Source organism: Misgurnus anguillicaudatus, chromosome 5 (assembly GCF_027580225.2).
Source record: "Misgurnus anguillicaudatus chromosome 5, ASM2758022v2, whole genome shotgun sequence".
In the NCBI taxonomy this organism is placed as follows: domain Eukaryota; kingdom Metazoa; phylum Chordata; class Actinopteri; order Cypriniformes; family Cobitidae; genus Misgurnus; species Misgurnus anguillicaudatus.
In genome coordinates, this window is record NC_073341.2 from 15,590,112 (window position 1) to 15,613,990 (window position 23,879).

At 38.0% G+C, this 23,879-nt stretch overlaps 1 protein-coding gene across 2 annotated transcripts in view; it reads left to right on the forward strand.

Annotated features, from left to right (window-relative positions):
• The window catches only part of LOC129414868 (actin filament-associated protein 1-like 2), a 60,074-nt gene that overhangs the window by 20,401 nt on the left and 15,794 nt on the right, over positions 1 to 23,879 (forward strand). Inside the window, exons 2-10 of one of the 2 annotated variants that reach the window (XM_055168989.2) lie at positions 2,904 to 3,041; positions 3,971 to 4,092; positions 15,902 to 15,998; positions 16,213 to 16,427; positions 17,411 to 17,587; positions 17,843 to 17,935; positions 18,020 to 18,113; positions 23,009 to 23,223; positions 23,768 to 23,871. In XM_055168989.2, the coding sequence (XP_055024964.1) occupies positions 2,904 to 3,041; positions 3,971 to 4,092; positions 15,902 to 15,998; positions 16,213 to 16,427; positions 17,411 to 17,587; positions 17,843 to 17,935; positions 18,020 to 18,113; positions 23,009 to 23,223; positions 23,768 to 23,871 (1,255 nt within the window). Of the gene's footprint in view, positions 1 to 2,903; positions 3,042 to 3,967; positions 4,093 to 15,901; positions 15,999 to 16,212; positions 16,428 to 17,410; positions 17,588 to 17,842; positions 17,936 to 18,019; positions 18,114 to 23,008; positions 23,224 to 23,767; positions 23,872 to 23,879 lie in introns of both variants that reach the window. The other variant, XM_055168988.2, reaches the window with a different exon arrangement.

Sequence of the window (23,879 nt, forward strand, 5' to 3'; positions counted from 1 at the left end):
AGAGAGCAGGGATTGACTGCATTACAAAGGTCCACTGATGGTGTGTCTGTGTAATGTACACAGTGTGTAGAGTCTCTGTATGTTTACTGTGGTAGGGATTTGAACAGTGGACTGTTTGTCTGGAGGCAGCATAATAAGGGCAAGACAGAGAACAGACCTCACTAAAACATTATAAAACAGGTAAAGACCTCTTCTCCTTCTTTAGTCATTACTAGAGGTGTCACAATTCTCTAAATCCTCGATTCGATTACAATTCTCTAAATCCTCGATTCGATTACAGGTTGCGATTCGGTTCTATGCCATTCTATGCCATTTTTAGACTTTTATGAAATATAATATATGACCTAGAACCCGGGGATGCCCTGCCATGTTAGTCTTGCTGCCAGTGGAAAAATATGGTACAGGCACATAGCTGATCAAACGAAAACTTCCTGTCAGATGAACGTTCCTGTCAGTACTTTGCATCTTAAAAACACGCTTTTATACCTTCAGTTGGGATTGTGAGACTATACCCCAATAAGTCATGTTTAAATGCTGTTTTCATAACTCTCGCAACTGAAATAAGTTGTTGTGAAACTTAAACAGATCTCAGTTCAGAGCATTGACGATTCCATTATTTAATTCGAAGTTCAAGGTTGTGACTTAATTTCGATTTGATTTAAAATCAAAATTGTGACACCCTTAGTCATTAGATATCACAGCTTGATTCACACGGGCCCTTTATACGACAAAGTTTTTATGCTGTTTGGTTGTTCGTTTACTCGGCAAGGAGTTTTCGAGTCTTCAAAATGCACATTTTTAAAGATAAGTTTCCAAGTTTTTGAAACGACTCCTTGTTGTCTCCGTGTAACCTATAAAAATGTAAATCTCTGATAGTGGTGACGTCTTGCAAATAGGTACGCATTAGTATAACACAACAATCATGGCGGATTACAAGACTGTGTTTGTGCTGCGTAAGGCAGTGGTTCTCAAACTTTTTCCGCATGCGGCCCCCCTTGTGTACGATGCATTCCTTTGCGGCCCCCCCAAAGAAAATTTATGACAAAAACTGTTCTAAAATGTAACATTTTAATTAAACAAAACATATTAATTTATACAAAGTAGTGCTGTTGGTTCGTAGCCTTATTTTTTTAGGTTTAATTACACAGAATTCATGATAAATGAATGTATTTTATAAAATGTCATAAAACTGGGGCCCCCCTGGCACCATCTCGTGGCCCCCCTGGGGGCCCTGGACCCCAGTTTGAGAACCACTGGCATAAGGTACTGATTTTATGAAATCTTCTCCAACAAAGTTTACAAAATTTTGCCACTTTATAGACCGTTTTAGTGGCAACAACATAAACAAGCAGCCTTTGAGGCCTAAACTTAATTTCCTGTAGACTTTAATAATTTCCTTCTAGAGTAGATTATTTTTGATAACAAGCTAAATCAATAACTAGTAAGTTACCTTACTTAAGCAATATCGCTCGAGTAGGAGTGTGATATAGCTCTATATCATCACGGCTGTGATTAGGCCAGAGGCACGATTAGGCCGTCACGATAAAATAAATGATCAATGTCCACATTTAAAAGCTGCGGTGCTTACCTGCAGTTCCACGGTGTTTTCGCGTTCTGATTAGAGATATAGCTCCAGAAAATGAGTGTTTACAATCCTCTTTCCAAGTGTCCACACGACGTGACAACACATTAATCCCATTAAGTTTAACGTAGCATCCAAGAGCGCTGATCTTTGACGGAATAATAACTTCCGATTGGGATGCACAGACTGATTTATGAGCTAGTGAACTAATGAGACACACGGAGCGTGATTCAAAACAGCGCGTTTGTGTGTGTGTCCAGGTCCGTGTGTGGGTGCTGTTTCTCCATTCAGAGATGAGCCTGTTTAGAGGACCTCCATTCACTAGGTGGCGGAATAATACGAAAGGTGAAGCGGTTACAGTGCCGTTATCAGCACAATATCGCATAGCTCTTAGCCAATCAGATTCGAGAACCAGAAAGAACTGTTGTATAACAAATTATATTTAAAGTGTATTGACTAAAGTTACTGTGTAAAATGAATGTATACAATGTTAGCTACAGATCCATCAAATTTTGCCTGGCTGCCACAGCGGTGATCCATGCTCACAGTCTCCCCTCATCTTTTGGAAACCAAAACTTTTAATTTTCAACAAAATTTTATTTTCCACAACGTATTTGTTCCAGAGGTCAGTTTAGTCGCTAGCCAGACAGATAAACAAGCACAGACCAGAAGTTAACTTCGGGCCAGGCAGATAACCATGGCAACGCGAGTAATATTTAGTAATAAACGTACCTCAATATGTGTCTAATCAAAACCGCTTTCACACAATTGCTTTCTTAATCTTGATTGATCGTATTTATTGCTTTGTATAGGAATGTGTATAAAAAAATCTATACAAAAAAAGTTTGAAGCCCACACATATCACTGTGTCCAATTTGGATATGGGTTTAGCTACAGGAATGCACTCTAACCTAGTAACCAAGTCACTTTAGGATGAACAATGCAAAACGTGGAGCACATGGAATTAGCTGAGAAAACCAAGAAACTAGAACAGGTCCATGCTTGAGTAGCAATGTCAGCGTCTTTTATGTACAGAGCTTGCATTTGGAAATGCAAAAACTAATTTGATCAGCAGTACTTGGACCTGTTTATTTTAGTGGTTAAATAAACTGAATGCAGTTGTTTTCTGGAAATGAGCTACATGTATAGTTATGACAGGTCACTCAGGAAGATAGTTTTGAGAAGGTTATTCATGATTTATGATAGGATATTCGTATCTTCATTACATGATTGTATTTCACCTTCATATGCATTTGGGCATATTTATCATATACTGCAGGCTTTGTTTTCTTATTGGTATCTGTTTTTTTTTGGTTTTTAGTGCTGGCCCGGCTGGTTTCGGACCTGCAGGCGTTCCTGTTGGTTCTGGACAGTGAAAATCTCAGCTATATCGCTCAGGCCCAGAAAAAATCCATCTCAGAGCTGCTCTGTAAACTACAGGACAACAAGGACACACCAGGTAACCACTTGATTCTCTTCATCTGTCTGTCAATTGATTGTAAATGTGTAAGTACTGTATGTGAATAAATTAGGGTTGTGAATGTAGCTCTCAATGGATGGGTCTAATGCATCTTATAAAGTTTGATTTTGAGATATAAAAGCATATAAAGTATTCAACATTCAATTTTCAGGCCAAGGACCCCTTAATGTATATATTTTATATAGGTTATATATAAAATATAACCAAAACTCTATATACTACCTGGCACTACCCACAGTAGTACCACAAAGGTCCTGATCTTTGAACAAACTTCATATCCACCTGCAGGTGGACAGATTTATTAGCAGTTATCTGAATGCAAGGCATTTGCAGGACATTCTGTATAAAGGAGTCAACGTTGGGTCATGGAGAGGTTATGAGGGACAGATGTTAAATTCAAAGACCGCTACTTTCCTCATTCTCTCCGGCTTGTAAATTCCTCTGTCTGAAAAAATCCAGCTATTCTGTGCTGTCCTGACTGTGACCTCATCTCTGTGGGACAAGCCAAGTCTGGCCTGTGCAGCATCATGATGGATATGCAGTGATATGGCCTACTTAATTCACCTGTTTATTTTACATTTCACCAATCGTTAAAATTTTAGTCACACTTTCCTGCACCAAAAAAAATTGAGTTTCAAAACCTCTCTTTTTTTTAATGTTGTTATTGTTAGGGTGGCTTTAAGACTTCTTTTATGATTGGCTAACGTCTGTGTACCAGTCCACAGTGTTGTTCCTCAAAGCAGGCCAAGTTCCAGTATACTGAATTGTTGTTGATGTGTAAATATGTTGAAATAATGGTTGCTAAGCCTGCGGAGGAAGCTTTATGTTGTGAAGATCAGAGGATGCATATTTATAAAAACGGTTTTCTTGGATTAATAGGTATGATATGTGTGTTTTATATGTAGCAGAAGATGCGGAGTACATGATTATGAACTGTCCGTCTGGTGGACCTGGTGATCTCAGGGAAAGCACCACAGCCGAGGCTGAAGAAGCTCTTTCGGCTTCCTCGACCGAATGGCTCCAACCCACAGTGAGTCATTACAATATAATATTTATGCAGTAAAACTGACACCCAGACAGAGTTTACATTTTATGGTCTGCAAATAGATACATTCTTACAGGTGAGATTCATATTTATTTGTACATAATACATGACATTTACCTGAAACCTAAATTAGATTTCTAAAAGATTATTCCACTTTTATTTTAAAAAAAATCACCCCCATGTCATCCAAGATGTGTATCCAGGATTTTTCTCCATATAGTGGACCTTTTGACTAGGGATGCACGATCTTGATTTTTCATGGCCGATTTTTATACCGATTTTCTTAACAAGCAAATTGCCCAATTCCGATCCGATTTCCGATTTTTTTTTCTTATCAAGCATCAAATAAGAAAGAATGAAAGTATACATAAACAAGATGTTTATTTGGTATTTAACAGGCTAAACTTGGTAACCATGGTAACTTGGTAACTGTAACCATCTCAAATTAACAGCAGTAACTGCAGTAGGCTACATTCAATACAAACATAAGTGGTTAAATTAAATGAGACCATGACATGGATGGTTGAGTGAGGGTTGATGGTCTTGCCTGTTTTGCATTATCAACAGACTTTTGATACTTATTGTGTTCTATCAGGTGATGAACTTAAATGTCTGATCAAGTTTGTTGTGGCGAATGCAGGGCTCTCAGGTTTAATTTATAAGTTTGGAGTGAGATAACATCTGTTAACATCCACCAAATTCTCAAGTTTTTGCTAGCAGTTCAATGTTACCTTTATTCATAACTGACCAGCACAAATATAAATAATAACAATTGGTAAGTCTGATAAAAGACAGACAAATTCATCCAAATTAAACAAATTGCTCTACATATTAAAAAAATACAAATGTATCAGAATTAAAATTAAATGGATTGCACCACTTGCCATCAGCTTGTATTTTAAACTGTGTTTAAGAGAGAGATAAGGTTACATGTTTATTACTACATGGCAATAATAATGAAATACATCTCTGGTCCTTTCGTTAATTTCAGGAAGCCTCTACATTAGTTTCAGGTAAGCTAAAGCATCTGATTGCAAAGCAGTTGGAGAGTTTTTGAATTAATCAATTATAATTTAACACGTATTTGGCTATATTCAAGAAACCTGCATTATTTACCGCATTTATCGGATCTTGATCTTCTAACTTTCGCTTTGTGCATGCGCGCGCCGCGCATCCGAGTGAATGTCCTCAGAGGAGCGCGAGGACACCTTGAGACAGCTAAACCTGACAAAAAACTGCGCCTCGTCCATTAATTGTAATATAACAGGAAAATGTATCAGTCTTTTAGAAATACAAGGTGTGAGTGTGTGAACTGACTGAAATGCGTGTATCTCACAGTGAATGCGTGAGACTTGAGAGCCCTGCGAATGTACTGTTGTTTCTCCGCGATTAACTTGTCCTTTGCCGACATTGGCTTGCAATCTTAACGTCCTGCGCACAGATTTCGAAATACTTTTACACAAAAGACATGTTTGCAAATTTTTAATATGTAGTCTGTGCACCCGGGCGCACTTTTGTAAAAATCGGCAAAAAAAAAAACGGCCGGTTCTGATTTATTGCCGGTCAACCGGAGCATCCCTACTTTTGACATGATTACGTAATACGTAAGGTCGCACTGGTGCATCACAAGGCTAGTGCAGGATGAGAAGTTGTGGTTAAAAAGTACTTATTTTTTTTAAAAATGGCGAAAATGACAATTCTTTTGCTAGATTAGCGACTGCATGAGTAATAACCTAGCATAAGCTTGTCATCAAACTCAGCTGAAATGTTATCTGTAGAAAAAGTAAGTCACAGAGAGAAAGGAAATGTGCTCTTCATCTAACAGATTAAGCTACAAACCCCACGCCCAGAATTGACGGTCCGCCTAAATGGACACGGGACCCGAAACGCGAGGAGCAACAGCTAGGTTTTATCGTTAATATTGCGAGAAGACTAATTCTGGGGAGAATTTTTACCAGTACATCGCACACAATAAAAAAACAATGGGTTTTTCTTAAATGGGTTTTTTGTTTAATGCCTTAAATAAGATCGACGATAGACGTGGTCTTCTTGAAAACAGAATCTAAAAAATAATGCAACATTCTTGAAAACTGTCAATGGAGATTTATCCACTGAGTGGGGAACATGTTTTAAATAAAGTGTAGTTTGTTTGTACCCTAAGGTTAGCTTATTTTGCAAATGTTTTTAGCCTATAAAATTCAATCACACTAACATATTCACATATGATTACATCATCATTATCTGAATAGACTCCCTTTCCATTCACAGGAATGAATGGTGTGGGAGTTTGTGTGTATGTAGGGGTACTGTTTAAATTCTGCATTTTTGGAGGATTCCAGACAAATAATATTGCAAACAACTTGCACGTCAAGGCCTCTGTGTGTGTTTGTGTTGTGATGACAAGAAGTTATCAGAAGATAGCATTCCAGTTTTTATCCTCTTGTTGATTCATGATGTGGAAAAACAAAGATAGCAGCACTTGCTCTAGGGAAACCACTACAAAACCATGAGCAAAGAAATTAAAATTCCATTTTATCTTTCTAAGAGAAAGGGACAGGGACATAAAGGATAATATACAGCCATTTAGTTGTTATTGCAGAATGAATCTCTGACAGGGTCTTGTATCACCATAAAGGGATTTATTTGCAACAACAACTGCCTGGATGTACTTTATCCTGCTTAAAACACGACCACTTGCCATGTGAGTATAAATGAAGAGTTTGGTTCCCAAAACGCAATAAATCCATTTTGACTAATTTCTGTGAAAATCTATACCAAGATGAAACCACTATTTTCTGTTACAAACTTTCACATAGCATCTTTAGATTATAATAACATTAAAAATTCAAATCCAATATGTGATTTTCAAAGATTTATTATAAAAACGGACTATTTTTTCTGCTGATTAAGTTTTTTTTAAATGCTATAAATCTATTGAATCAATGTATAAATTTATTAATCAAAGCACTTACTTTGTCATATTAAGAACACTGTCATTGCTTGGGACGTTGTCACTAAAAGAAAAATGTTTTGGTCCTGCCTGATTTTCGATGACTTCGGGTAAAATAATGGAAAGTTTTTTATAAGATCCCCTGGGGTCAATGTGTTAGCATGTCAGAAGCTTGATGCTGTCGTGTGAGAACAAGCAACAGCTGGCATTTTTTCTTCGTCACATTTTTATTAATGCAATCAAAATTACTATTTTGTTTTTGTTTGTTTGTTTGTTGATCACGAAGTACAAAGTAGATGAGGAATACTAGGATTTGTGTGTATTCAAAGCCTTGTCATTTGTCGCAGTTTTGAAAAAAAGATGACAGAATATCGGATTTTGCGTAAGAATTGACTTTTTAATACTAACCTGATAAAAAAACTGATTTTAAAATGGCGTTTATCACGTTTTAAAACCAAACTCCTTATATATTGTAGTATAACACCATACATAAAGCAAAAGGGTTTGAGGTGAATAGCACATTTCGCGGCAATCGGCCTGTCCAGTTTGCGGCATTCACATTCGCATCTTGACCATGCGTCTATTCAAGTCTTTGCATTAACTTACGTAACTGTACGTAATCTGCTTGCAAAAATTGTTGAATTCGAGTTTGGTGTGTATGCCCATTATACTGTATGAGTTATTAATTATTCATGTTTATGTTACATTTATTTAAAGTAATTAAACTGCACCTGTCAAAATGACTCGCAGTACCTGGATGAGGCTGTGATATTGGTTTCAGGTAGTTGTTATCTGGCCAGTCAGAATCAACGTTCTCATAAGATTTTATTATGTATACACTTTGTTTTCAAAGGTACCCTAGGCGTCACTATGTGGTTAAACTAGGATTGCCTTTCTATCCAATGGAAAATTTAAATTTCCACCTTTGTGAAGTTACATCTTTAAAGTAAAAACATATAAAAAATGATTTCTACTTGTACACTTGCAAATAATTAAAATCATCTTTCTTTATTTGACACAAAAGCCAAACAACTGAAAATAATACTTTGCATGTCAAAAACTTACGCTGATTTGGGGAAACCCTGAGCACCAAAAATTAAGGTGAAATGCACGTAAAAAGGGACGTTAATGGAGGGGATACCCTGGGTGTTAAAAAGTGACCTTTAGTGTCTTTATAGTGATGTCAAAGGCGTATCATGATCTTTTATTTTTTGACGACTTGGTAGTGAGAATGTGTTGATATTCCTTGCATTAAGACACCAAAACTGCAGTAAAATATGAGGAAAAAAATCATAATGTATAAAAATAAACCAGCTGAATAATATAATTTTGACAAGAAAATATTTTGTCCTGCGTCTTTAAATTAATTCTGTTCGAAGCACCTTAAAACCTCAAATAGTCGCTTAGGCAAACACCAGACTTTAAAAATATATAGTATTGCACATACTGTAGTGAAAAAGTATTTACAGCCACCATGTGCAGGTGCGACCCACGTTATTTTTGGGTCTTGGCTGCATATACTAATAAAAGATTATTTCTGTACGTCTGCTGTACAGTTCAGCTATACAGTAGGATGATAGCTTAAGATGTTGCTGTAATGTATTTAAAAGGAAGCACATGCATATAAATTAATAAATGTATGAGAAACGTGACATGCAGTACTGTAATATATTTACCATTAAAACCATAGTGTGTGCTGGACTGTGATGAGGACACCAGAGTTTGATGGTGTTGTAATGTATACGGTAGGGCACACTGCAGTGTGTACTCGCTCTGTGATGTGTATTTTAAGCGACACCAGTTCTGCGGCCATAATAACAGGGCAGATCAGCAGGCTGCACACTAGCGGTTGTGAGGCCCAGAGCTTTAGGGTTGAACCCAAGCTTGTGTTGTGGGCTCCTGATGAGTGCCTCCCAGTTTCTGAACAACCTTACGTACGGTCTTGCCCCCTCATCTCACCCAAGGGTTGTGCAAGGCAGGAAGTCAAAGGTCAAATCCCTCTCCGTAACCAAAGATTTTGAAGCAGGCAACCACATATACACAACAGGGATAGTAAAAACTGTAGACATAAACATGATAAAATCTCATAAATGTCGAGTAGACACAATCAGATTAAGCTATGTCAAAAGTGTGTCATTTTTGGGATGTTAGAATAGGCACTTTACAATAAGGATGTTTGTATCAGAACTAAGAAAGTGAAGTTCTGTTTGGTCTGATTTTGTTTGAAATGACGTTAATGATGGGTGGTGAAAACTTTTGATCTACTATTGGTCCATGGTCATTGGGTAATGGGTGCATAACATATGGGTGTGTTATCTAAAGCTAGAATTATAGTTCAGGGTTTACGCATATTCAAGGGTCTGCATATACACACACAGATGGATTTTTGTAACCGCGTAGACTTTGTATGAGTAGCCTGCGCATGCGTATACAGAGTGTATTTAGCAATGTGTATGCGTCGAACATCTGTGTACATGGACGAGTCAAATTAACTATGCTTTGCAAGGCGTTCGGCCATGTTTGTGTACTATAGACATAAAAAACATACTATAGATGGTTTCAGCAGTAACAACATGAACAAACAGCTTTCGTGGAACAAATTTAACTTCCGGTAAACTTCAGCGAAGAATCAATAACATTGAAGTCCATAGAGTAGTTTATTTCTGATAACAAGCAAAAAAAAAAATTAGATTACCTTAGTTCAGATCATTGCTAAAGCATATCAAAACCTACACCTGATCTAATGTTACTGTGTAAAATGGTGCTATATTGAGATATTTACAAAATGTTTGTTTGAATATCCCAGCCTGACAGAGGGACATTGGCTTGACATTGGTGTAATTGCTTGTCCAGCCAATAAGAGATAGGATAGTGTTGAGGAAACCTGTGACAATTCCATTTAATGTTGTAAGTGGTGTAGAAATTACACATTTAAGTTTTAAGATAGTGGTTAGGAAAGTTTGATTGTACTAAATTTATTTCTCTACAGAACAGCAAGAATGTTAGGGAGTTTGACTTGGGCAATTTATGTTTTGTTTTTGTAGTTTGTGAGTCTGCACTATAGTGTTCTCCTTTAAGTGGTTTGATGAACCTTTGTTGACTCATAATTAATCATTATGAGGATGTAAATGTTTAATCCCAAAGTGAAATTCTTTGGATGTCTTAAGAGTAAAACTAAATGAAACTAAATAAGAAAAAAATCTTTCATTTGTTTTCAGCACTCACAACAGTACGTGCTGTTATAAAGTTGTCTTGCTGTTATTTTGTACAAAACTTTTCAGTTAGACTTTATTTTACGGTGTCACTGTAACAGTGCAATTATACATTTAACTACTGAGTAATAATGATTAACAATATACAGTATACTTACTATAGGGTTAGGTGCATGTAATTATGCATAACTTACTGTTATTAATTTAGTAGTTTAAAAAAGTCACTGTAAAAAAAGTGTTACCTAGGGCTGTGACGGTGGCATGGTGGTACCACCGCAATGGTAATGCACCAATTTACCACAGTGGTGCGATGGTTATTGAATCTGTGTGTGTGGGCATGCACGCATGGATGCATATAGACGGTTTCATCAGAAGCATGTGCGGTGACGCGATTACGCATCTGAGCGGAACTTTACTTCCGGTTTTGGTTTGTTTAATGGTGTGATTAGTTGCTTAACTGAACTCTGAAACAAATACCTTGTTGAAATTAACAAATGTTTTGGTTTCCTAAAGACGAGGGAAGACAGCAATCATAGAGTACCGCTTTTTGATGGAAGGTTTGGCAGCCGATCTGTAGTTAAAGGCTCTCTAAGCGAATAATGTGCAACGTCACTTCCTGTTGATGTTTGAACTGTTTTAAAACAAACGGAGCGTAGCTAACGCCTCCCCCTCCCTCTCCCGTCCGTGCTTTCATTAACGCGCCCAACCCCCACCCCCAAATCCTTCTTGTCGTTTATTGGCTGGAACACTTTGTTATGTTTTGTTGTGCTAGGTTTGGCCACTATGTTGATATTGCCGTTTTTCGAGCCTGAGCTGTCTACAGAGATCACGTTTTTTTACAGTTTGATCAGCGGACAGGCAGCAAGCAGATAGTGAGGAGATGTCTGCTGTATGTAACAAAAAATGTTTTATGGTCTAAACCGCGTCAATGCGCTTAGAGCGCCTTTAAGATTGTATACATTATAGAGTACACATTTTATAAAAGTAATGTTAGCTAAATGTAGTTTTTGATACGCTTTAGCTATGATTTGAACAAAGGTCATCTACTTGTTGTTTATTTTGCTTGCTATCAGAAATAAACTACTCTAAAATGAATAATAAATAAAAAGAGTTTACCAGAAGTTATGTTTGTTCCACGAAAGCCATTTGTTTATGTTGTTACTGCTGAAACCGTCTATAGGCTTATATATAATGCATAGATAGATTTAATATAATATAAATGTAAAAATGTAAGCGAGTATCAGATATTAGTTTCTTAACAAACTTGCGTGCTCATAGGCGCAGATTTCTTATTCTGCCGGTGGGTGCTGTTCACAACTTCAGGTTACTTACAATGACGTTCTGGAGAGCCCAGAAGGAAAAGAAGGAAAGCGACGCGTTCACATTTTCCACATGGTGAGGAACCTTATTGAGACTATAATGTTTCCAGTTTTCCGAAAACGTGTACTGGTAACGCTGATTGATACTTTTTCTTGCCTCATTGTTCCGCCCCCATGCCAGCAAGTTATCACTAATATCAGTTGCCTCCCCTTGCAAAAAGCTAACTGACTCAGTTTACCGGCAGTTTGCATTCATACAAACTTGAAGACATCTCGCTGGGAGAGATTGTTTTTTATAGTTTGTGATGTGCACACCACCATGGGTTGCACTTCACCACCACGATGGCGCTGCGTCACCGCATTGGTCATGACAACCGTCACAGCCCCTGTGTTACCAGCTTTTCTTATAAAATTATAAAATTTTATTTCTCGGAAAATTATCAAACAAAGCTCTTATTATAATCTGGTAAATGAAATATCTATATCGGATATTTCTATAAAAAAAAACTTTATTTCCAATTATTCAAAATTACTTCAAAACAACATCCGTTTCTGAAACAAGACATATTCCTTGACATCCTTGGATGCCTTAGCTATCTTCTGAAAAACCTATCTTGGGTTTCCTAGATCACAGCAATTAAAAGTCATGGGAAGTTACCCAATTCCAGAGCCCTGAGCAAAATCAAAAGGTTGTTTGAAAAAGATTGAAGTAAAGGAAGTGAGGGGGAGGGCAATATCTTTGACAGGAAATGCCAGGTTTAAACAGGAGGCCCATCTCGATGACCCAGCGCTGCAACGTGATTGGCTGGAAGGGATGGAGCATAGAGGAAGTGGACATTTGGGAGAATAATTATCGTTGTCTACGTGATAGAGAGACGGTGATGGAGTGATACTGAGATGAACTGATAGGACAACCACATGCATGGGAAGGAAGACGGATGGTGCGAGGAGGATCTCCTGGGAGGTGTGGGAGAGATGAGGTCACCCGCCAAGTGTATGCCAAAATCGTGGGGTTTCCATGCCAACCAAACAGGCTCCGTCCCATGAGTATCCATGCACCGAGCCCACGGATTGTGCATATATGGGTGATTTGGATGGTACATGTAGTTGGGCATTTCAGAGACCTCATGTATGCAAGTACCTTGATAGTGCTATGGTAAATAAATATGGTAATGATTCTTCATTATTGTAGTATACTGTACTTCAGTGTACCGTGGTAGAACCATCAAAGTACCATGTTAAACACACACTCACTCTCTCACATACTCTCTTTTGCACACCTGTAGATTTTCTTGTTTTTTTTAAAAGGGCCTGTGAGATATGGGCCCCTTTTATTTTGCTCAATAGTCCATAAGCTTGGTTTCTGTGTATAGATGTGGGTTAGCAGAAAGGTGGGAGGGATTTTACAAGCTTTTTGATTGGTTCCTTCAGTACTTCATGAGGTAACTAAGTAAGATCACTTTGACTGGGTTAAAATGACCTGCATGTATTTGAGTATGTCTTAAAGTGTCTGTAAGATCTCCATGTGGGATGACGGCAAAAGGCGTTTTCATTAGGTTTTATCATGGTTTGTGTAAGACAGATTGCCTCCGATTGTGTAAAGGGGAAATGTGGAATGTGCAATGAATGTTTTACAGCCTAAACAAAAGTTCAACACCCCCCTCTGCCTGTGCCGCCTGTCCCAAAAACATGTTTAAATATGTTCTTATAGAGTTTTAGCTCTATGAAAATTTCTATGGTGAATTGTCTCTGGCTGTCACTATCACCCCTACACATGTTTTTCAGCCTTACATTAAGTTTTTCTCCTCCCTCTATCCCTATTTCTCTCACACACTCATGGACACACAAAAGCTCCTTTCATCTTTCATTCACAGATATGTATCTGATCCCCAGAGCTGAACATGCTTTAAAACACAACCACGCCTCCCCTCAAATATGAGAGGGGGTAAACAGACAGAATGAAATTCTGCAAAGATTAAAGACAAGAACATTTTCAATAACATTATACAATTCAAGAGTTAAACACCCACCTTCCAACATACAAACAAATTAAAATAGGAAAGTCACAGTTGTGGGTGATATGTTGTGTTAGATAAAGATTTGAAGTCCTGTAAGTACTAGTAAGAGGGCTTGTCTAATTTAGTAAAAATTAATGAAATGTCTGTTTAAGCTCTGTTAAAAAAATTGTATGACATGGTGTCAATTACTGTACCATAGAAAAGTACCAGACTTCATTGTTTGTGAATAAAAAATGTGTTTACGCAAATGTATGCCAACAGTAATCATATATTATCTTGATTAAAGCCATAATGTGTAAGAATTTTGTAATAAAATATCCAAAAACTACTTGCAAAGTGTGATATATTTAATGCAGTTGTTTACTTACATTACCCCAAAAGTTCCCAAGGATTTGTTAAAGTGATACCAACCAAATATCAAAATTAACCCATGATTTACTCACTCTTAAGAAATCTGAGGTACACATGTCCATCATCTTTCAGACAAGCACATTTGGAGATATTTAAGTAAATGTCTTTGCTTTTCCAAGCTTTATAATGGGAGAAAACAGGGATCAGGGAACAACTTCTGACTTTAAACCCACCAAAAGTGCATTCATTCCTCACAGAAGGGGTTAATAAAGGTCTTCTGTGGGTAATCGATGCGATTTTGTAAGAAAAATATCCATATTTAAAAGTTTATAAACTATAATAACTAGCTTCCTGTAACAGCACCATCTTGGACTCACGCGATTCACGGGAGAGTTTTAGCTTAGTGAGCGTTGGTTGCCATGGGTACGTTGCACAGTGAGTCCAAGATGACGTTGTTACCAGAAGCTAGTTATTAAAGTTTATAAAGTCTCTTCTCCCTTATAATTGTCGCCCTTTTAGTGACTTAAAGCAACACTATGTAGTTTTTTTACCTTTAAATAATGTCCCTAAAATTATCTCAGTGATAGAACAACTTTTAGTTGGATAAATTGTACTGTTGCTGCAACCTGAGCAGCCTCCTAGCTGCTACAAGCACACTCTGAAAGTGGCGGTGGAGGGTAGAGCACACAGCCCCGCCCCTCCCCCTGCCTGCAGAAGAGTGTCTGAGACCAGGCACTGTTGCGCTTTTCAACCACATGGGGGAGCTGTAAGTCATTTTTACAGGGAAACTACATAGTGTTGCTTTAATAACTGCCCTTTACAGAGTTTCACATTTAGAAATTATGACAACACAATGGACAAATGCAGAAGTGGCGGTTACACGGCATCTAACACACAACTGTCTACCTTGCAACTAATTCATTACGATGGCATAAAATAATGTGATCAAATGTACAGGTAAAAAAACATAACATTATTACTTCATCCATGAACATGATAAGCAAATTCCATACGTCTCTTGATGGTAAAAACAACATCTCCTATCGTTCCACTCTTCTTCATAACGTAATTAACCTTCGTCTTTGTTATTGTGAAATAGCGACCTCTAGTGGTGAAAATGTACACATTACACCTTTAAATTAATTTTTTCACTTAAACATCACATGTTGCATTACAAATAAGTAAATCTGGTACTTATACAAGTTCTGCCACTTGGATATGTAGTCAAGATTGTAAACAGATTTACAGGTCAAATATTTTACAATATTTTTAGATTTACATACATTTCTCATTTTAGTTTGAATATTAAAAGCATTGTGTCTAGTTGTATGCATTGAAATTGAACAACCCCGACTTAAATAATGCAAGATGTAAGACCTAAAAATCTCTACTCTGTGCTCTCTGCATTTGCCTTCCTGTTTTGAACTCTCAGAAACCTTTGTTTTAGTTGCACTCATTTGCTCTTGTGCCCTCAGCGCCCGACTACAAATTACTGACCCCAGTACAGACCACAGCCATTGTCTGTCAGCTGTGTTTCTCCAGAACCATCTGCACCACCATCATAAACACTATGAACCAACTGACCCTTTCCACAGCTGAAAACATACACATCGCTCTGTCCTTCTTTAAACCCAGAGCTGATTTCAAAGCTCCATACGAAAAAATTATCTTCACAAATATTCTCCTTAGTCTAAGCCTAACATACAAAGTTTATCAAATTCAGGTGATATTTTTAGGTGTCTGTTTTGTCGGCATTCAATGATGTGTGATTGCTCTGAGCAGTCTCAGTGTGGTTTAATGGTACTTCAAGGTTGGCTAATGGGTTTAAACTAGAGCTTAGTCTGTGTATAAAACTGAACTATTTTTAGTCATGTGTTTGGTAATGTTTTTCAGACCAGTGATGTCCTCACTATAAAAATACTTTTCGTTTGTGTGTGTTTTCAGTCGGTAGGTCCTGCTGTCCCCTCACAGCCTCCGTGTTTAGAGGATGAAGACTGCTATGAGGAAGCAGAACCATTTTTGCCAGCCAGAGAGTCTACAGGTGAGAATATACGCCAACTACAATGAGACAAACACAAAAAGAAATATTTTAGCTGAAAATATTTAGAGTTAATATTGTAATGGCATCGAATAGTAACCAATTATTTGAAGGCCATCCATCATCCAAAACGAATCCATATGGGTTAATATGTGTCTTGAATTGACGTGATACATTTTTGAGTGTATTATTAAAACCTCTCATGTCTTTACCCCAGATAAAGTGGACTCAGACAGCAGTCACTATGAGTCGTATGGTGAGGAGGATGATGATGAGTTTGTGAAGGACAGAGCTCACTACATCCGGTGGAGCGCCTCTCAACCCTGCTTAAGACCGGTGCCGGAGTCACGCATCTGTGGATACCTCTGGAGGAAAAAGTGGCTGGGCAAATGGACCCGTCAGCTCTTTATTATTAAGCACAACTCACTACTGGTAAGGCCACATCTTAACTTAAATAAAACCTTGTGTTAACAAGTGCTCAGGCGTAGGACACAGGCAGCGCTTCGTATGTCAAATGCACTAGAAACTTTACTAATACTCCCAATTGATTACAATTAAGACTCCATACACAATAAAATATGAAGCACTTACAAATATTAAGTGTTTTAAGATACACTTTAATAAGACTATGTTATAATGATAATAATAACAATGATTGAGTATCATCATTGAACTTGGGATCATTGCCATATAGCAGATGCTTGCTGTCTACTTAAAACAGCTTTTGTGTGAGGCATGACCATGATTCACTAGGTTTTGGACCAGATTTCTTGTCTGTACTGATTTGTTTGTTATTGTGAATAGTTTTATATGCATGTTATTATCTATATTTAAAGGGCACCTATTATACAAAATTCACTTTTACAAAATGTATGGGCTCAAAGTGTGTTGGCAGTGTGAACACAACCACCCTACAATGAAAAAAATACACCTACCTTTTTAATCCCCATTAAACCAAAGCAGTCTCATTTGACATGCTGTTTGATTCTCTTGTTAATGTGACGTCACACTGATGTAACCGCACCCACGACCACTGACTGACAGTCCTGCATTACCATAGTTTCTGCCCTCAGCGAGTTTAAGCTGTTTGGCATTTCTCAATATTGAGATACTGACTGTATTCAGATTTTTTTAAAGAGAAAACGCTCACTATCTATTTTGGTAAGGGAAAGAGGAGCAGCTCATTTGCATTTAAAGGTCCAGACACGAAAACAGCGCATTCTTGCTCCCACTCAAATAGAGGCATTTTGGACATTGATCTGTGGGGTATTTTAAGGCTAAAACGTCACAAGCACATTTTGGGCACACCTGATACTACATCTTATAGAAATGGGCATAATAGGTTCCCTTTAAATTAGAACTATAGCTTAGTTATACAGTAGGTTTATGTAATGCATTTTTTTTTTCGCTGGCAGTGTTATAAATGTGCTAAAGACCTGTACCCTCTGCTGGAGCTCGACCTGACGGGTTGCTACGTGGTCTACAAATCCAAGCACAATAAGAAGATGCGGTATGAGCTGAAAGTGGTGGCTGGTGCCGAAACGCTCATCATGGGCTTCCAGAGCAGCACGCAAGCTGAGGAGTGGAGAAAGGTCTGATCGCAGGAAAACTCATACCTGTAAACCTGACTTACATTTAAATTAAACCTAGCCACATGTTATTTATCTGTGTTCCAGTAACTTAGTTGGTAAAGCATTATTGTGGATCCGATTTCCAGAGAACACGTACAGATAAAATTTAATATATATCTTCGCTTGAATGCAGTGTAAGTTGCTTTGGATAAAAGCATCTGCTAAAATGCATAGATCAGAAAAAAGTTATTGTCTGTGTTCTTGTCCCATTTATAGGTTATAGAAGAAGTGAGCGGTTCTTCCTATTACGAGCCTGAATCCCAAAGCTCTTCGACCATTCTGAAGAGTGAAAGGCTGGACTCTTGCAGGGTAACACACACACATTTTTAAACATCTAAATGTTTAATTAGTGTGTTGGTTATTAAACCGTAGACCATGTCTCTCTCTCTGTAGTCAAGTACAGTCCTCCATACAGATTCAGAAGAAGAAAAAATCTCCAGTTTACCCTCTGCAGGCAGCATCGTGGAGAGCAAAGACAAAAACACAGGTGAGCACACACACTTTCATCTCTAAATGCATTTCATTCACAGAAAGGGACCCCACATCAATTTCCCTTTTGGCGGCCTCCAGGCTGCTGTCTTGCAAGACTGAAGTCTTATCTACTTGAATAGGGAAAGGCGCATATTTCTAAAATCGGGTGCTAAAATTACAATGAAAACGATTTCCGGTCAACAATTAAACCTGATTCGCTCACAATGCAAAGCTGACTGGAGTTAACTTACAGGCTATGAGTCCAAGCGAGAGGAATTATGATAATGTCGGTGTCCACGTCAACTGGCCCAGGAAGTAAACTGTTGCCTACAATCCGTATGTTTGTTGTAGTCCAAGAAAAGAGATTTGTGTTGGAAACGATTACTTGCATCATTTACTTTGGGGTTTGTACTTTTGCATATCGTTGCATATGTACTTTTGTACAGCATAACTAATGTACTAATACACACTTACACACCAAAGGAAATGTAAAATGTTGAAACGGGCAACAGGGTTTCCTGCAGAAAATGTGTTAGTTAGGGCCAATTCACACCGGCTGCGTGGCTATCTGTTGCATGTCAGTTGCGTGGCGGCTGCGTCGCGTTTCTCTGTGACGCGCTGCTGTTGCTATAGGTGACATATATTTTGCCTGGAAACGCTTCCTAGACGCTTGCGTGTGGCGTGAAAAATAGGCGTCGGTCCTATTCCTAGCATGCACGCGTTTTCGGCGCAGCTCGAGCCGCGTCTGAGACGTGCGTGTCATGCAGGCGGTGTGAATCGGCCCTTAAGGTGGTAGGGTTGGGCGGGTGGTTTGTGGCAATCAATGGGGTGGGGCGTACGCGTTATGATAAAAATTTTAATATTTTTATTTAAAACACTAAAATAAAACTTTATTTTGAAGAAACTATGACAGAAAATGAACACATACTAGATTATTCAAGAATTAAATGTTATATCGAATCAACAGGCACGAGCTAGCAGGTTGCTCAAACAACAAAAATCACCAGCTAGTGCAAGAACTATAGACTAATACAATAACAGGCTTAAATAAACCCAAAACATAAGTCCACTTACAGTTCTCACGGACACGCGTTTTATCAACTGGCTATCCTCCAGACAGTTGATGGACTATTTCGGCCGTGTGAAGCGGTGTGAAGCGCGTCCGCGCTATTCTCCGAGATGCACTTGACTGCCTTTTGTGAAGGGTATTTACCTAGTTAAGGCGGTAGGGTTTCCCTGCTTAGGCGGCTGCCCGAACTCAAAGTGCTGCGGGAAACCCTGGGCGATAGTTGCTCTTTAATGATAGATTTTTTTTTACTAGAAGGCAGGACTTTAGTTGCAGGACGAATGTTACCGATAGCAGTGCCACATCTAGCAAAAATGTATTATCTTCAAAATTTTGAGCTCTGGCGCTCATGTAGGCAATGTGTGTTACAGGTGGAGCACGTTAATGAAAGATAACATAAAACCTTTAATGTTATTTAAATAAGTAAATTTGTTTACTTAAACTTTAATACCATTATGTCCCACTGTTATTCATTCCATAGCTGTTTGCCTTATTATAAAGAAGTCTACTGTGAGTTTTCGCTGTATAGACCTATACGCAGTCGCAGCCACTGACTATTAGCACAACTGTGCTATTGTTCCACTCGCGAGTGTTTTTGTTTCATTCATTAGAAGCTAAATGCACCACATGCCGCACAGGACACAGGCTGGGTGTTCAACACTACGCCATTGTCTATGAATGGATTCCTGTGAGATTTGATTGTCACCTTTGACACCGGGGTGACCACCACTGAAATGACCTTGGACAAATGTTCAGTTTATGAAAAAGTATGCAGATGAGATTTTAGGAAAGTTGGAACTGGTCTGATTGTTAAAATGAGATTGAAGCTTGTTGAAACATCTCCAAATTGTTACGTGTTACTACGTTTTTCTGTTTTGAAAATGTAAGCACAATGATTGGATCCATATGTTTTGTCTCACTAAATAAGTTAAAAGGAAAACCTCGAAACTAGTTTGTTTTTGTTTGTTTACGTTTACACAAGTGTGTTCTTTTTAGCTTTTAAGACCAGCTTTGAACATCGCAATTTTTTTATAGGGTGACTACGCAATTTGTCTTCATAAGTAATTGACATAAATCATAAGTTTATGCAAAATCGGACATGTGCACAATCATAGGTTTACTTCACTGTCAGAAAAAAGGTTTACTTCACTGTCAGAAAAAAATTGTCAAGAAATGGTCCCTAGCTATTACTGGGGTGGTCACCTATCAAAAAGTACACATTTGCACCTAAAGAGTTCATATTAGTACCTCAGAGGTGCCTGTTTGTATGAACAGTATACATATCTAAATTGAACATATTTTGAAAGGGTACTCTTTAGCTTGGGACCACTTGATACCATTTTTTGACCATTTTTTCAAACAGTGTTGTAGAATCTGGAAAAAGTTGAACATTTAAGGTTTTTTTGTTTGTTATTTACTTTTGAATTAATTTTTTTCTCTCATTTTGGCACTATCCTGAACAAGCTATTTCTCATGACAGATGTTCACATACAGTACACAACATTGAATAATAACTGAATTTTCAAAAATAATCCAGTTTAAAAATTAACATGCACCTGCTACTTCTTAATATAAACTCACCTAAAGGATTATTAGGAATACCTGTTCAATTTCTCATTAATGCAATTATCTAATCAACCAATCACATGGCAGTTGCTTTAATGCATTTAGGGGTGTGGTCCTGGTCAAGACAATCTCCTGAACTCCAAACTGAATGTCAGAATGGAAAAGAAAGGTGATTTAAGCAATTTTGAGCGTGACATGGTTGTTGGTGCCAGACGGGCCGGTCTGAGTGTTTCACAATCTGCTCAGTTACTGGGATTTTCACGCACAACCATTTCTAGTATGCAGCAGTCCTGTGGGCAAAAATGCCTTGTTGATGCTAAAGGTCAGAGGAGAATGGGCCGACTGATTCAGCTTATAAAAGAGCAACTTTGACTGAAATAATCTCTCGTTACAACCGAGGTATGCAGCAAAGCATTTGTGAAGCCAAAACACGCACAACCTTGAGGCGGATGGGCTACAACAGCAGAAGACCCCACCGGGTACCACTCATCTCCACTACAAATAGGAAAAAGAGGCTACAATTTTCACAAGCTCACCAAAATTGGACAGTTTAAGGCTGGAAAAATGTTGCCTGGTCTGATGAGTCTCGATTTCTGTTGACACATTCAGATGGTAGAGTCAGAATTTGGCGTAAACAGAATGAGAACATGGATCCATCATGCCTTGTTACCACTGTGCAGGCTGTGGTGGTGGTGTAATAGTTTGGGCGATATTTTCTTGGCACACTTTAGGCCCCTTAGTGCCAACTGTGCATCGTTTAAATGCCACGGCCTACCTGAGCATTGTTTCTGACCATGTCCATTCCTTTATGACCACCATATACCCATCCTCTGATGGCTACTTTCAGCAAGATAATGCACCATGTCACAAAGCTCGAATCATTTCAAATTGGTTTCTTGAACATGACAATGAGTTCACTGTACTAAAATGGCCCCCACAGTCACCAGATCTCAACCCGATAGAGCAACTTTGGCATGTGGTGGAACGGGAGCTTCATGCCCTGGATGTGCATCCCACAAATCTCCATCAACTGCAAGATGCTGTCCTATCAATATGGGCCAACATTTCTAAAGAATGCTTTCAGCACCTTGTTGAATCAATGGCACATATAATTAAGGCAGTTCTAAAGGCGAAAGGGGGTCAAACACAGTATTAGTATGGTGTTCCTAATAATCCTTTAGGTGAGTGTACATAATACACTATGTTTCGTGATTGTTGTTTAAGAGTTTCTTGTTTGCCCTGAGCCATTAAACGGTTCACTGATCTTCTGAAAAATCCTCCTGATCCTGTACAGTGTTAAGTATTTTTGACCCCTGTCTAGGATTAAACTTAATCTTTTCACACTGAAGAAAAATGAGAGACTGATAAACGACTATTATAATAGATGCAAACTGATGCTCAGCAAGTCAGGTGTATATAAGTTTTTGGACAGGGTGTCTGGTGTGAATTGTTATATTTGCCTATTTGTTTCTTGTATGTCCCTTGCATTCCAAAAGTAATTTCCTAAAGTGGTGCTTCACATGTGTGTAGACTATATATAGGGGTTACTGTTTAAATTATTCAAGAAACATGGATACCCACAGTTTAAGCAATCTGGTATTTTTAATCACAATATCTTATTAGTAACTAGAGAGCATCAGTTTATAGTAAACTGTTGTCGACATGTTTTGCATGTTAAACAGCTGCTTTTAAACAGCATGCTTTTTCTAGACCACACTTGGAGAAGACATTATCATATCATATTTCACACATGCTTTTTAATAACTCCATTTAAAGCTAGATACTCAGTTCGATTTTGTGCACACTACTAGGCATGGGTCGGTTACCGGTTTCAAGGTATACCAAGGGTTTAAAGAGTCTCAAAGGTTATAAAACCAAAAAAACTCTGTGATACTGTTGTCAAGGTATGAGAGCTGTTTACACAAAATGTATTAAATCATGTAATTGATTTGATGTTTACATTTAATATATTTACAAATATTTTTTTCAAAGAATGTTATAATTTAAAGGCTTTATTTTTACCTGGCATACATGTTGTATGTTGCTTAAAAATAAAATTATTAATTATTACATTCAATTGTAAAGTGCGTATTGTTGTCACTCTCGTAAAGTACTTAACTCTGTGTGTGTACGAAACTGGATTAAGGACACAGAAATGCCGTGACAATCGTATTAAGCTGCAGTGTATATGTAAACAACACACACTTTACAAATAAACAAAAAAAATTACAGTTGAGCAATTCAATTTACACCATTTTCTGTCTGTCCACCATCTTTAGCAGCCTTCCTGAACGTGCTGATGAACTGTCAATGGCAGAGTCTCTGGTGCAGGGTGGAGGAAGGCGTGCTGAAGATGTGCCGGGATGAGGAGTCAGAGGAGACCCCACAGTACACGGTTCAGCTCAGAGGAAGCGACGTCCGACCAGGACCAGATACTGCATACGCTTACCGTATTACCATCATGCAGCATGGAGACCAGGTGGCTGTACTGGAGGTATGATCCTAGATATTAAAGCTTTGCGATGTGAACCTTTGTGATAGGGCTGCATAAAATTGAAGAAAAATGTGATATGAGATAACTTGCTAAATAATGTGATATACGATAGGGTAAAGTTAACCAGTCAGTCAGTGGATAGGGCATTGTCAGTGTGACATCACATTAACAAGAGAATAAAAAGAGCTTGTCTAATGATTGACATTTATGTCCAACAACTTGTAAAAGTGGATTTGCGTAACATGGGCCCTTTAAATACACAAAACTTGAAGCATTAAAATCATCAAGCTATTGCAAACCATTGGTATGTGCATATTGCATTGTAATGTTTGTTTTTTTTAGATAAACAATGGCATTCTTTTAAAAGCCAAGTAAATAATATGGTTCATAAATATGCCTACATATGCCTATAAGCTACAGTATGCTATTAGATATAATACCACTTTTTTTAACGCAATGATATTTTTAAACACAAATAAATGGTTTAAGTTGTCTTTGTTTTGGATGAATGTAGTAAGTTGTTATTCTTTGTATGTGTGTGCAGGCCAGTTGTGCAGATGATAAAGAACAGTGGGTTCAACTCCTGCAGGATGGGAGTTGCACTACAGCTGGCCCTCCATATCAACACACCAGCCACGAATCACTGAGGTACACGC